At 34.5% G+C, this 13796-nt stretch overlaps 1 protein-coding gene across 1 annotated transcript in view; it reads left to right on the top strand.

The window, feature by feature from the left end:
• TRDN (triadin) overlaps positions 1–13796 on the top strand; it is a 391390-nt gene that overhangs the window by 280119 nt on the left and 97475 nt on the right. The window contains exon 22 of the mRNA XM_032862438.1: positions 6319–6369. Within this exon, the coding sequence (XP_032718329.1) occupies positions 6319–6369 (51 nt within the window). The remainder of the gene's footprint in view (positions 1–6318; positions 6370–13796) is intronic.

The following is a 13796-nucleotide window of genomic DNA, read 5'->3' as shown; positions in this document are numbered from 1 at the left end:
AAAATAGTACAGCCACTCTGGAAGACAGTTTGTTGGTTTCTTATAAAACTAAATGTACTTTTACCATACAATCCAGCAATCTTAGTACATACCCAAAAGACTTAAACACTCATGTCCACACAAAACCTACAAACAAACCTTTGTACCTACTTTATACATAGTTGCTAAAATTTGGAAGCAAATACACTCTTTTATAGGTGATTAGATCATTAAACTCTGTTACATCCATACAACGCTACTTCTTATAGTACTAAAAATGCATGAGCTATCAAGTCACAGAAAGACACAGAGGAAACTTAAATTCTAAGTGAAAAAAAAAGCCAGTCTTAAAAGTCCTCTTATTATATAACCCTAACTACATGATATTCTAGAAAAGGTAAAACCATGGAGATGGTACAAAGTTTAGTGTTGTCAGGGGTTTTGGAGGAGGGAGGGATGAATCAGTGGAGCACAGGGAATATGAGATTATCCAATTTGGGAAATTCAACGTCCCATATTTCTTATACAACAAAAAGTAAAATGCTAGATTTAAACTTCCAGGAAAAAAAAAATGCTAGGTAAATATTAGATTGGAATATATGCTTTTTTTGATGATAAAACTATCAAATATCAGCTATTTCATTTTAGTTTGATAACAGCTATGTTAGGATTGCAAAGTCAGGCAATAACTAACCATAAAAGGTGATTATAATGATTATTAGGTTTTTATGTAAATATCGAAGAGCAATTTTCCTAATAAAATGTGGTCAGTATAAAATTGACAGATTTATTAATTTTTTAAATAAATAGTTACTGAATTCTTAGTATGTATCAGATGACATGGTCTGCCTTCGGAAGTATTGGGAAGGCTATGGCAGACTGGTAGTTATGGAGAACAATTGATGTGATGTGGTGATGCAAACATGTTCACTGTTCATTCTGAGGGGGCATCTGACATGCTATCTAGTTTATAACCCACTATTCTCTTAGTGTATAGTCTACTAGTTTAACTCTACCTTTGTAGTTTGATGGTCTGGGTTCAAGTTTCCCACCTCTGTTTAGTAGATGTGACTTTGGACAAGTTTTTGCCTCTTAGCTTCTGCTGTCAATCTATGAAATGTAGATAATACCTAACTTGCTGGAATGAGTGAGAATTTAAAGAGGTTTGTCTTAGTCAACTTGAGGTTCCTGTAACAAAAGTAGCACAGACAGGGTGACTTAAACAGAAGTTTACCACAGTTCTGGAGACTAGGGAATGTAAGTTCAAAGTGCCAGTCAGTTTGGTTTCTGGTAAGAGTCCTCTTCCTGGTTTGCAGACAGATTCTCTCTGATTATATACCTGATGGAGGAAAGAGAAAAAGAGAGACGGAGCTCAGCTATCTCTTATCTCTTTTGCAAGGGTACTATTCCACTCATGAGGACTCTAATCTCATGACCTAATAATTTTCCAGAGCCCCGCCTGCAAATACCATCACATTGGGTTTTAGGTTCCCACATATGAATTTCAGAGGGACACAAACACTCAGTTCATAGAAAGATCATATGTAAAATGCCTAAGGGTATAAAATAATGCTTCATCATTGTATGTGAACACAAGAATGGCCAAGACCTAGCTTTGCCTGCCACCAAGCAAATTGTATTCCTGTAATAATATTTTTTCTTTAAACAAACATGGGAACTTTGGCATCCTGGCTGGAACATAATTACATGAGAAAAATTTAATGACTAATAAAGTTTTCCATGAAAAACAAAATCTTTTATAGTAGATTTAGGACTCTGTAGCTAATTCTGTGCCTACGATGTCCTAGTTCATCTCAGCTTCCAAATATATAAAGAAATGCTTATTTTCCTTTTTTAAATCATTGCATATTGCTGATCTTTCCAAAAGAGCTGGGCAGAGTTGAACAAAAATGACTAAAATGCACCCCACTGAGGTACTTTCCAGAATTCCAATCAGTATTCTGATTATTAATGTATAACGAGGACCAGAATATTAAGGCATGTACAAAGGGTCCACTCTCTGCAGCCAAACTGTACAGCCTAAAATCATCACAGTTATAAAGTTCAATCAGAATTTAATGCGAAGGGATATTTAGATGATTTCAGGAGAGTCCCTCAACTAAGATAATTTGAAAAACTGTACTATTACAGGGAAGAGCTCATCAAAAGGACTAGAATACCGAATCCATTGGACAAGACTTTCTCCCCCATTGTGATTGCAAGATGTATATTGAACAAGTTCTATATCTGTTAGTTGTTTTGAATTCTTATGCTGTGGTCTATGTCACAGTTTTAATATTATTAACACAGCCCAGCTTGCCGAGGTCTCCACAGTGCTTGAGTAATGCAAGGAAGCCCTTTGGAGGTGTATTTATAGTATTATGTAGTTGGTACTTTCTGAGCTCACTCACTCTTCCCACTCTGTATTGATTATGAAGCTTAACTTTCAGAGAATAGTTTAATTTGCCTTATATACAATATCTTGAGGAATACCTCACCACAGTCTCCAAGTCCTGACAGCATTGTCCAGATGTCATTCAAAGCATAGTTCATATTATGCTCTTCAATTAGCTGTCCAATTGGAGGTAGATGATAATATCAGTTACAAAGTTACATTCTTTTTTTAATAAAATGTAAGATTAAGAAAGAAATACAATGAAGGTTCCAAGGTTAAAACAAAAAAGATACCAACATGTAAATGTAATTGAATTGGAAACATTTTTAATTAAGGATTTTTGAACAGATATTTAGAGAAAAGCATTTTAAAATGTTGCAATTATGTGTGTCAAGTGCTGTAGCCCACAGAATAAGGAATGATTAAATGTATCATTAGGACAAAGACAAAGTTAAAGATAGCTTCCCACCAAGTCATATTTAATTACAAAGTTAATGGACAGTGTCTCAGTAAAATTAAACTCTGACTACATCTTTTAAGGAGGATTCAAAATTATTATTAAATAAACATCAATATATTATATTTTCTTTCATGGGAATTACAAGCACAGCTTTTAAACCATTTAGAGAACTTGAGAATGTTTTTGTCTGTATTGATTTATAAAAAGTATATTTTGAAGTTTGGAAAAATATTAAATTCTATAGAGTGCCTTTTCTAAAATATTTCTGATTTGTCAAAAATTGTGTCTAAATGAACAGAAAATAATAACAGATGCATGTAAAGTATTCACATAATAAATATTTTAAAAATTCATGCAATTAATCACAATTAAATCACTTTAGGAGCAATATTATGTCACTTTAGGAAGCAGTAGAAATGCTTGAAACAATTTTAATATTTTTGATGCTATGTGATGGATATTAATAGTCATATCTAGGAAATTATCAAGTATTATTAAACTTATAAATAGAGGTCTCCATATGGTTCTTTAAAACTATTCTTTCTATTAGAAGAAAAGTCCAAAACATTTGATACATTGAAAAAAATATCTCAAATCAGCTGACATCTTGTATCTACAAAAGAGGTAAAAAAGACAGTTTTTTAAAAAATGACATTTCTGAACACCTCATTAAAGCTCGCTGGGTAAGAAAAGTTCACAGTTATGAGTTTGGTTCTTTTCACAGCCAGGAGGCTTAAATTGTCTGATGATTCTGTTAGGCTTTTTAAAACTTCCAGTTTCTGTTTCCTTTTAAAATTTAGTTATATGTGATATTGACATCAAACCATGATTCTCCAACAAACACTTTTAATATCCTAATGTCACTAATAATAAATTGACATTGAACTTGATTATTCAGAGCAATGAAAAATAAATAGCAGATCAAAGATATTCTTATTTGTGCTAGTTCCTTTAAACACATTGCTTGGGGTTCAAAATATTTATGCATGTGCTATGGAAAAACTCTAGTGCTGATTTCCTCCGTTATAAGATTGTCCATTATTTCAGTCTTTTGTTTTGCGTGTTTCATGGGCGTTAAACAAACAAACAAACTCTTTAGAACACTGTTGTTATAGATGCATTTTATCTTCTACAGGACCATGTTAGAAGAAAAAGCAAATGTTATTTTCTATTTCTTAATCTTGATTAGATATATTCAATTCCTTAACTTAAAAAAAATCTGGGTCTCAGGTGCCTGGGTGGCTCAGTCAGTTAAGTGTCTGACTCTTGGTTTTGGCTCAGGTTTTGATGTCAGGGTCATCAGATCTGGCTCTATGCTTGGCGCGGAGTCAGCTTGAGATTCTCTCTCTGCTCTTCCCTCTTGTGCTCTCACTCTATATATAGAATAAATAAATAAATATTTTAAAAATTTCTGGCATTATTGAAATTGAGTATGTTTCTCTTAAAATGAATAATTTTTATCTAGTAAATTATTTAAAACTTGACTTTCATTTCTATTTTGATCACAGTTTGTGTGACTTTAAAACATTTGACAATAGCTGATCAAAATGCATAAGATTAAGTATATTACTACCAATAAGTGAAAGATATTTCAGTATAGGCAAATTATATAAGATTAGATTTAAAATATACAAGCAAAACATTATAATCCATCAGTCTTTTTTTTTAATTTGTATGTATTATGAAGAACAAAATTTTTAACTTTCTGGTTTATTTTGCCTTTGTGTACTTAATTTATTCATGAAGTCAAGTCAGTATATGTAAACAGTAAATAAGATTTGTTTGGGGGATTCAAAACTCATGTTACTGATTATATTGTTAGTTTCCGTTTATCAGTGAGACTGCAGGTTGCTTTGCTTTTCTGCAACACTTGCATACAATCTGCATTTTACCTGTGTTTCCCACTATTTGCTAGACATTTCCTTTTTGGCTATCTTGTGGACACATGAAACATAATACATTCAAAACAAGGATGATATCTTTCTCTAAAGGCATCTATTTCTTACATTTCATATCTCAATTGATGGCAGATTATCCTTGTACATGTGAAACATGTACAAACTCCAGAAGCTATCCTCAGCATTTTTAAAATCTGTTCTACATCCTACATCCCGGAACACTTAAATTGACATTTCCTGACTAGTGAGATTCTACTCATTTTAGGAAACTAAACCCAAATGGCCTCTTCTCAATGAAAACCTTCCCAGTTATAAAATAGAGCTATTAATCATTTCTTTGTTATCTACAGAGCTCCACTGGAGAACTTACAGCATGCTTCAGTATGTTGTTACTTATTAGCCGATGGTTTCAAATGCTGTTTCTGTGTACAGACCACTCCAAAACGTAGTGGTATAGTTTACACAGACAATTTTACTGTGCTCATGATTTAGAGGATCAAAAATTTAGGAAGGATCAACTAGGCAGTTTTTACTTGGGTATCTCAATATGATTATAGGCAAATGTGGGCTTAGGCTATAGTCATCTAAAGCGATCATCTTCTGGACGTCCAAGACACTACACTCACTTAGCAGTGAAGCTGGAGGTTCAGCAGGACCTATTGACTGGGTGCCTGTGTGTAGCTTTTCTAACATGGTGGTTAGAGTACTAAACACCCGGTTAGTGGTGGTTAGAGTGGTGGTTGGAGTACTTACCTTGCAGTCAGCTTCCTCCGAGCTGTTATCCCTGGAGAAGCAGGTGGAAAGAACTTGGCTTTCATGATTAGCCCATGAAGTCACACAGCATAACTTCCATTGCATTCTGTTGGTTATAGGTGACTCACACAGCCGTACTGACAAGTGACCAGCTCAAGCCTCCTCCTGCTCTCTTCTATCCTTCTAAAATGTATCTTGCTCTCCATTTTCTCTATGTCTATCTAAATCCTTTCCATGTTCAAGGTCTGCCTCAGTACCACCTGCCAAAGCCTTTCCTGATCCCATCATTCAGCTGGGAGAGACAGGGCCCTTCTGGTTAAGTTCAGAGAAATATCAGCTCAAATTCTAGTCCTCCTATCTCAGCCATGTGACCTTGGAAGTTATTTAATCCCTTTATGTGAAAAGCAGAAATAATAACAAGATCCACTTACCTTACAAGGTTGTCATGAATGTTGAATGGTCAACAGTAGAGAACATTCCCTATGACATATAGTGAATAGACAATGCTAATGACCATTGTTATATCTCCTTTCCTCAAAGCCCACAGCATCTTATTTTTACCTTTAATGTATCTATGATAGTCTTCCAATTGTGATAATAATTCGTGGGCTTATTTTGTATCTTTTGCATATTTAGTCAATGTTTTACAGGCACTTTATAACAGGAGATATGTCTGTCTTGTATACCAACTCAGAGCCACTCTCTGAGTTGTTGAGCTTCAGAAAACAAAAACAAAAACAAAAAACATGAAGAAACTTGCAGAGCTTTTTTTTTTTGCTTTTTTTTTTTCTGTGATTCCTTATAACATGTTCTTCCCATGATTCCTCTTACAGAAATTAGAAAAGAAAAATCCATGAAGACGTCTTCAGTTTTGAAGGATAAAGGTAATAGTTCAATTTAATATAACACTAGGAATTTATTAGCAAAAATATCTGGAAAAGACCATAGTACCTTAGAGTTATCTCCTTTGCAGATGTGTGACCCCAAACTGCCCAGGTCACACTTATATATTTGAAAACTTGTATTTATTGACTTATCCCTTAAACATTTTCTTCCAGTTCACTGTGACTTAGAAATGCTCTGATTACAATTTCCAAAAGAAAGAGTAAGGATTTTCCTTAAATAATGGAAAGAGTAAAAAACAAATTTAGAAGGGAAGTAAAAGTTAGAAAGAAAATGCCACCATGTGCTCTGATTCTCTCTTTTTCTATCCATTCACAAAATTTGTATTTAGTGCAGAATCATTCTACGCACTTGCTTATCTCTGGAGAAATAAAGATGGCAAGGCAAGTAATAGGGAGGAAGACTCGGGAATTGGAGCGTTGAATTATTCTTTTCAAAGACTCTTAGTCAAGTTTGGGTCTGTTTGAGTTTTGTCAGGCTCTTTGTTGCTATGAAAGAGCATGACATTCTTATTTAAATTTTGTGATCTCAGTCTTTGCAGTGGACTGGCTTTCCTTTCTGTCCATCTAAATCCCAGACCTCTTTCTAAGACTAATGTGCACATAAAACATCAAAACTTCTCAGACTACTTCAACTTTCACTGAATCCTCTCTGAATTCACAAACATATATTTATTATCTAATACAAATATACATATATGTTTTGTATTAATTAGCAGAAATGCCACCTACTTAAGTATCAAGAGCTAATATTATTCATGTTAATTTTTTAGATGGACTGATAAGTACCACATTTGATAATTACTTTTTGTGCATCTAATATACAGTAATCAAAACATGTGCTCACCAGACACTGGGAGTACAAGAGAGGTGTGGTCTTTACAGTGGAATTTACAGTGTTAGTTACATAATTAATTAAAATGGAAAGAATTATGGAAGACATATATGGGGTGCTGTAAGAGACTGTAATCGGGGATTCTAATCAAGTTTGGGGAATCAGAGGAGGCTTTCCTGAAGAAGTGATATTTAAAAGTTGAGTAAGAAGAATGAGGAATTAGCCAGGCACAGCGTAAGAATTGTTTGAGGGAAGAGCTTTTTGCCAGCCACATAGATATGTACTTTATACATTTTGCTTCAGCAAGTTGTGCTTGAGATTTCAATTGTTTTATAAACAAAGAAGCTGAAGCATAGGTAGATAATGTAAGCTACTCGGTATCTCATTGTGGCTAAAAGGTGAGGGCAAGAATCAAAGTCAAGCCTTTCAGACACTAAAATTCATCTTTTCATTTTACACAGATACTGCTTCCTCCTTAAAATAGCTTTCTTAAATATTTGTATTCTTCAGAGCCATTTTGCTTTGAGGGTAGAGTTCATTACCTAAGTTTGAAAAACCTATTTGACACAGATACACTGGCTCTGTGGAAAAATAGTTTCTATTTTTTGGAATGGAAAAATAGTCTTAGTTCTTTTGTTATTGGGGGTGGGTCTCCAATTAATTCCCACAGAGAAGTTTAGTCTTTTCTTTCTCCAGTGATTATGTGCACTTTGAGAGAGACTCCTTCTCATTCTCCTCTCTCATTTTATCTGACAATTAATAAGAGCACTGTCCTTGATTGTGTGAGAACTAAAGGTGTTATTGAAAGATATTACCAGGAAAATCCAAATATATGTATGGCTATTTATATACACATACATGTATATGATTTGCAAACCATAATTTGCACAAGGTAAACCTTCCCTCCTTCTAATGGATTACATTTATTTTGGTCCACAATTATACCACAAGAATATTTGGACCATATATTATTGTTCACAATAAAAGCAGCTCAAAAGAAAGATTGGAACTTACCTCCAAAGTAAACGTTGAGGCATTGATGATTATCAAAAATTTAAACTACTACTTAAAGACTTCACTTGTGCCAAAGCTTAAACTAGTTAGAAATGGTACTTGTAAAAATCTGTCTAGGAGAATATTATCTGGGAGATTTAAATCCACACAGGCCACTGAGTAGACTCCTGTAATTTCTATTTTTGTTGTTATTGTTATTAATGCACAATTGCAGGCAATTTTCTAGTGAATACTTTTCCCTCAATGTTAAGTTTCTACTATTTGCAAGATGTTTCCACAGTCACTAGAAAATCATGTATATAAAGGTTCACTGAATATGATTATTGATTTGGAACTATTTCAAATGCACCTCTTTTCTTGTTCAAATGTATTAATGTTGTCAAATGTCTTTGTTATGTATTAGTTGGATGCTATTTTAGAAGAATTTTATTGCCATCTTTCCTTTATCTTCCTAATATAATTTATTATTACAAAAAAAAATCAAAGAAAAAAATTGCAGTGTTACCTCTAAGATGTCAGGGACATTAAAAACCTCTGCAATATTACTGTTTTTGGAGAGGCTTTGAGGACTGAAGCTGAGCTGTGGCAGAATCAGAATGAAGCAATTCCACCTGCAAAAAAAGCCACTTATTGCACTGGAGTCACTGCATTTAGTGCTATTTCTAATAAGCAGCTAAAAGGTTGCCTACATTTGCCTGTCTCTTCCTGCTTCCACTTTCACATACACGTTAAAATCCATCCTGAAAGGGCACCTGGGTGGCTCAGTCTTTAAAGCGTCTGCCTTCAGCTCAGGTCATGATCCCAGGGTCCTCAGATCAAGCCCCGCATCAGGCCCCCGCTCAGTGGAGAGTCTGGTTCTCCCTCTCCCACTCCCCCTGCTTGTGTTTCCTCTCTCACTGGCTCTCTCTGTCAAATAAATAAACAAATAAACAAATAAACAAACAGACAAACAAATAAGAAAGAATCCACACAGAGGCAACGCTACCACTGAGCAACTTCCTTGCTCAGATTACTTTGAGCATTCTAATTTATATCCATGCAGCTTTAAACATTCTATATCTTGATAATCAAGATCATAAGCCTACCTATAGGCTCTTGCACAAACACAATGAAACTACCATATTTGTAAAATCACACAAAAGAGTGCTCTCCAAGGCTTTGCTCCCAAAAAACAATGCAGATGGCTTAAAAATACCTTTATAGTTAACCCAAACCAACAATATACCTATCCTTCCTAACATAGAAGTACAGAAGTTTTGGTCAGATTTGGTGTCTCACTCCCTTTCTGTTCCAGCCTGTGGGCTGTCTAAATCAGATCAAAACCCCTTGAAGTCGAAAAGGACACTGAGAGGAAATGAGCTGTAGGAAGGTCAATGGAGGAGGTGATCCAGCCTGGGAGCAAAGAACATCTTCCCATTACCGAGTGATAAAAATCACCTCTATTTTCTGAGCACTTTCTCCACACGTAAGGTGATATGTGACTTTCAAATACATTATGAAATTACATTTGTTCTTCCACCTCTTCCTTCTTTCTCCACCAATATCAAAGCAGTCTTATGGGTCCTCTGCCTCAGCCTTGGATTTTTTTTTTTCCCATACAAAAAATTTTATTTTATTTTTTTATTTTATTTTATTTTATTTTTTTATTTCTTTTCAGTGTAACAGTGTTCATTGTTTTTGCACCACACCCAGTGCTCCATGCAATCTGTGCCCTCTCCAATACCCACCACCTGGTTCCCCCAACCTCCCAGCCCCCTCCCCTTCAAAACCCTCAGATTGTTTTTCAGAGTCCATAGTCTCTCATGGTTCACCTCCCCTTCCAACTTCCCTCAACTCCCTTCTCCTCTCCAACTCCCCTTGTCCTCCATGCTATTTGTTATGCTCCACAAATAAGTGAAACCATATGATAATTGACTCTCTCTGCTTGATTTATTTCACTCAACATAATCTCTTCCAGTCCCGTCCATGTTGCTACAAAAGTTGGGTATTCATCCTTTCTGATGGAGGCATAATACTCCATAGTGTATATGGACCACATCTTCCTTATCCATTCGTCCGTTGAAGGGCATCTTGGTTCTTTCCACAGTTTGGCGACCATGGCCATTGCTGCTATAAACATTGGGGTAGAGATGGCCCTTCTTTTCACTACATCTGCATCTTTGGTGTTAATACCCAGTAGTGCTCAGCCTTGGATTTTATAATTACTTTAATCTCACTGCAACATTTAAAAGAGCATACTGTACCTTGAATTCTCAAGTTCCAAGCACACACTCTCCTACCCTACTAAGGATCTGTCCCCATGATCACTTCTCATTTCACAATACATTATTTTTTTTTTTGGTTTAGCCAGGAAATTCAAAAGCAGTAAATTACCCCCCATTAGCTTGAAAAAAGTTAATGAAGCTTCTCATTCTGTTTATTCAATCCATGGCTCTTGATTTCATCTTCGGATGCTGGAATATAGAAAAAAATAGGCCCTACTTATACTTAGCACGTTAAATGACAACATGGACTTTTCCTTGCTACTAACTCCATTTAAAAATATTCTGCAAACATATGGATAGTTAAGGCCATAGGTTATCTACCAGGAAAATCTTGCCTTGAGGGACACAGCCACTTCAGTAGAACTCCTAAGTCCATTCTTGACACCATCCTCAGTCACCTGGACTCAATTTTAAGTGACTGCTTGCCTGGGATAGTCATTTACAAGTGCCACCATCATATTCTGCATTCCAACCCCAAACCGTACGGTGGGAACAAAACAGAGGCTGGCAGGATAGATTTTCTTTTCCTTTCCTTCCTTTCTCACTGCATTAAAAAAAAAAAAAATGACTTTTGTCAGTGAAATGGACACAGATATAATGTTGCAGAAGAGGCAGAAAACTGGTTTATCTTTTATATAGGCTGTGGACAAAGCATAACACTGTTCAAGCCATCCCCCATTTATGTGTCAGGAACCTATGATATGATTAGAATCACTTTCTATTTGAACCTGGTAGACTAAATGATGTTTTATTTTGTTTTAACTAAGGACCACATTTTTAAGATGTTAGGAGTTTATGGATAAATTTTCTCTTATATTTTATTTCAGTCTTATTCATGAAATTAGTTTGACTTGGGTCTCATACTAAAGAACCGCATTTCCATGACAGATGCAGCGTTTTCCTTTGTTTATTTTTTAAAAGAATCACACAGCCTGAAAGAAGTAAACTAAGCTAATGCTGATTATAATGGTTTTGGGAGACTTCTAGAAGCCATGTATTTTTTCAAAATTACAGCTAAAATAAGTTATGATCCTTCCAAAAGCCCATTCTCTTGAATGAATAAATAGATTGTAGCTCATTCAACAATTTACATTTATTTTAAATGAAAATGATCAGAAGTTGATGGCTTGTTGTACTCTATACTGTTTCCTTGTCTCTGTATGATTCAAACTGAAAGAGAACATCACATAATTTCCAACCAGGTTCACCTTACTGATAGCTTACTGACTCCACTATATATGCGTTCTCAAATCCTTTTATGTTGGCTCCTAACAAATGCTCAGTGTTTCTTTGCAGAGCCAATTAAGGGGAAAGAAGTAAAGGTTCCAGTTTCCCTAAAGGAAAAAGATAATACTGTATAATGAAATGTAAAAACACATTGACCTGCCTGCTGCATATTCAGTTATTTGCAAAAAAGTAATATGTCATTTAATTTTCAGGCTTTTAAAACTATGACTTTCATATGCCCTTGTATATTTTTGAGCAAAGGAGAAAGGACTATTTTCTATCATAAAATTCTAAATTGTATTATGAAACAGCAAAGACAAGAGTAGCTATGTCAGAAATACCGTGAAAGCTTTTTAAAATGCATATGTCATTCTGATTCTACAAGTCTGAATTGGAAAATCTGCATTTTATAAATATCCCAAGGTGAATCCTATAAGGAATACCTATGGAAACCAAAGATTTAAGATAAAAATACTTAACAATTCTCAGTGGTAGCTTGCCATTCTGTTAAGTTCAGATATAATAAAACTAAACAAATTTTATAGCTAGGAGGAACTTAGAGATAAATTATAGTCCAATACCCTCAATTTATAGATAAATAAAATGGTATAGTCAAGAAGCTTTCTGAAGTTCTCATACTTTGCAATAGAGCCAGCATTAAAAATTTGATCTTCTAAGTCAAGCACTCTAATAATGCATGTTAGTGCATTCCCATTATACTAGGCTCAAAGTAATGTGGAGTCTGACATGCTGTACACGAAGTTATGTCCGCTAAAACAAAAGTAAATATGCTAAGTCCAACGTAATATATTTAGTTTCTAATTAACTCCAGTACTTTCTATGGGCATGGTGTCATAGTCAGAATTATCTAATATTCCTTGTTGTCAAGATAAACGTAAGTGAACCAGTGAACTATACCTATTATACTGAATATTAGAAACGGAACCTGTTTCTACATTTACCAGAGGAGAAGATCTACAGGAACTATTGACCAATTAATGCACAGGGACATAGTGGTAAAAATCCCAATTTACTGGCAATATTTTATTAAAAGGAAAGAGACTTTTGGTGAACTTGTAACATATGTGTTGGAGTTGGGAGAGTTATGGGAGAGCTGGGGGAGGGGAAAGCTGACAGAGAAATCAGTCAGAGATGAAGGGCGCATGAAGAGTCTTCATTAGTTAGTGTAGCAATGTATAAAAAAATACCCTTAAGTCATATTTTTCTAACATTGCAATTAATTTTAAATTAAACAAAATTGCTATTTAATGAAACACAAAAGCACAACATGATTTCTTTTTTCTCAGCCCATAGGCGTACTTGATTTTCTTAAAAAGTATTTTAAAGCAACATAGACTTCAGACCTATTAAGGAATTTATGTTTCACTTAAGAAATATATTATCATATCTAAAGCTTTATCATCACTTATTGTAGTAGTTATTTCAGTTCTATATACAACTTTATGCTGTTCTGGTATAATATGTAAATTAGAATATTTTGAACTATAAGAGAATTCTAACATGTAATGTTAAATGTCCAGTAGATAGCAAAATGTAGCTACATTTTAAAGAATGAATTAATTGTGAAGACTAATGACATTCCTATGTATTTACTTAAACACGAATTTATTTTCAAGAAACTCTAGATTTCTTCAGCATGATCTGATTGGTGATTAGAATGGACAGTTATATCACAATCTAAGCTGAAATAGTTTGATGCCATTAAATAATTTAATCATTTAATGATGCTATTATTCCTTTTTCAATGCAAAACAGAAATACTAAAAAAAAAAGAGAGAGAAACATATTATAAGTTTGCACATTTTTTATTAAGGAATTTCAGTTCAAAAGGATTTCCTCTAGAAGAAATGCATGCAGAATATATACATATGAATGAAAAATAATTCAGATTTCCACCAAAAAGCACTTGATGTGCATTTCAGTCTTTGATCCCTGGACATGTATACCTAAGAGCTTCCTTTCTCTTTTCCTGTCATCCCAGGTATCCTTTATTCATCATCCTGTACCAAATAGTCAGTCTAGCACAAGCCAGTTCATGGTCACAGATA

The sequence above is a fragment of the Lontra canadensis genome, unplaced genomic scaffold (genome assembly GCF_010015895.1).
Source record: "Lontra canadensis isolate GAN:19392208 unplaced genomic scaffold, GSC_riverotter_1.0 scaffold23, whole genome shotgun sequence".
Classification (NCBI taxonomy): Eukaryota; Metazoa; Chordata; class Mammalia; order Carnivora; family Mustelidae; genus Lontra; species Lontra canadensis.
Note: the sequence above shows the minus strand (reverse complement) of the source record. Positions and strands in the feature narration are given on the sequence as shown.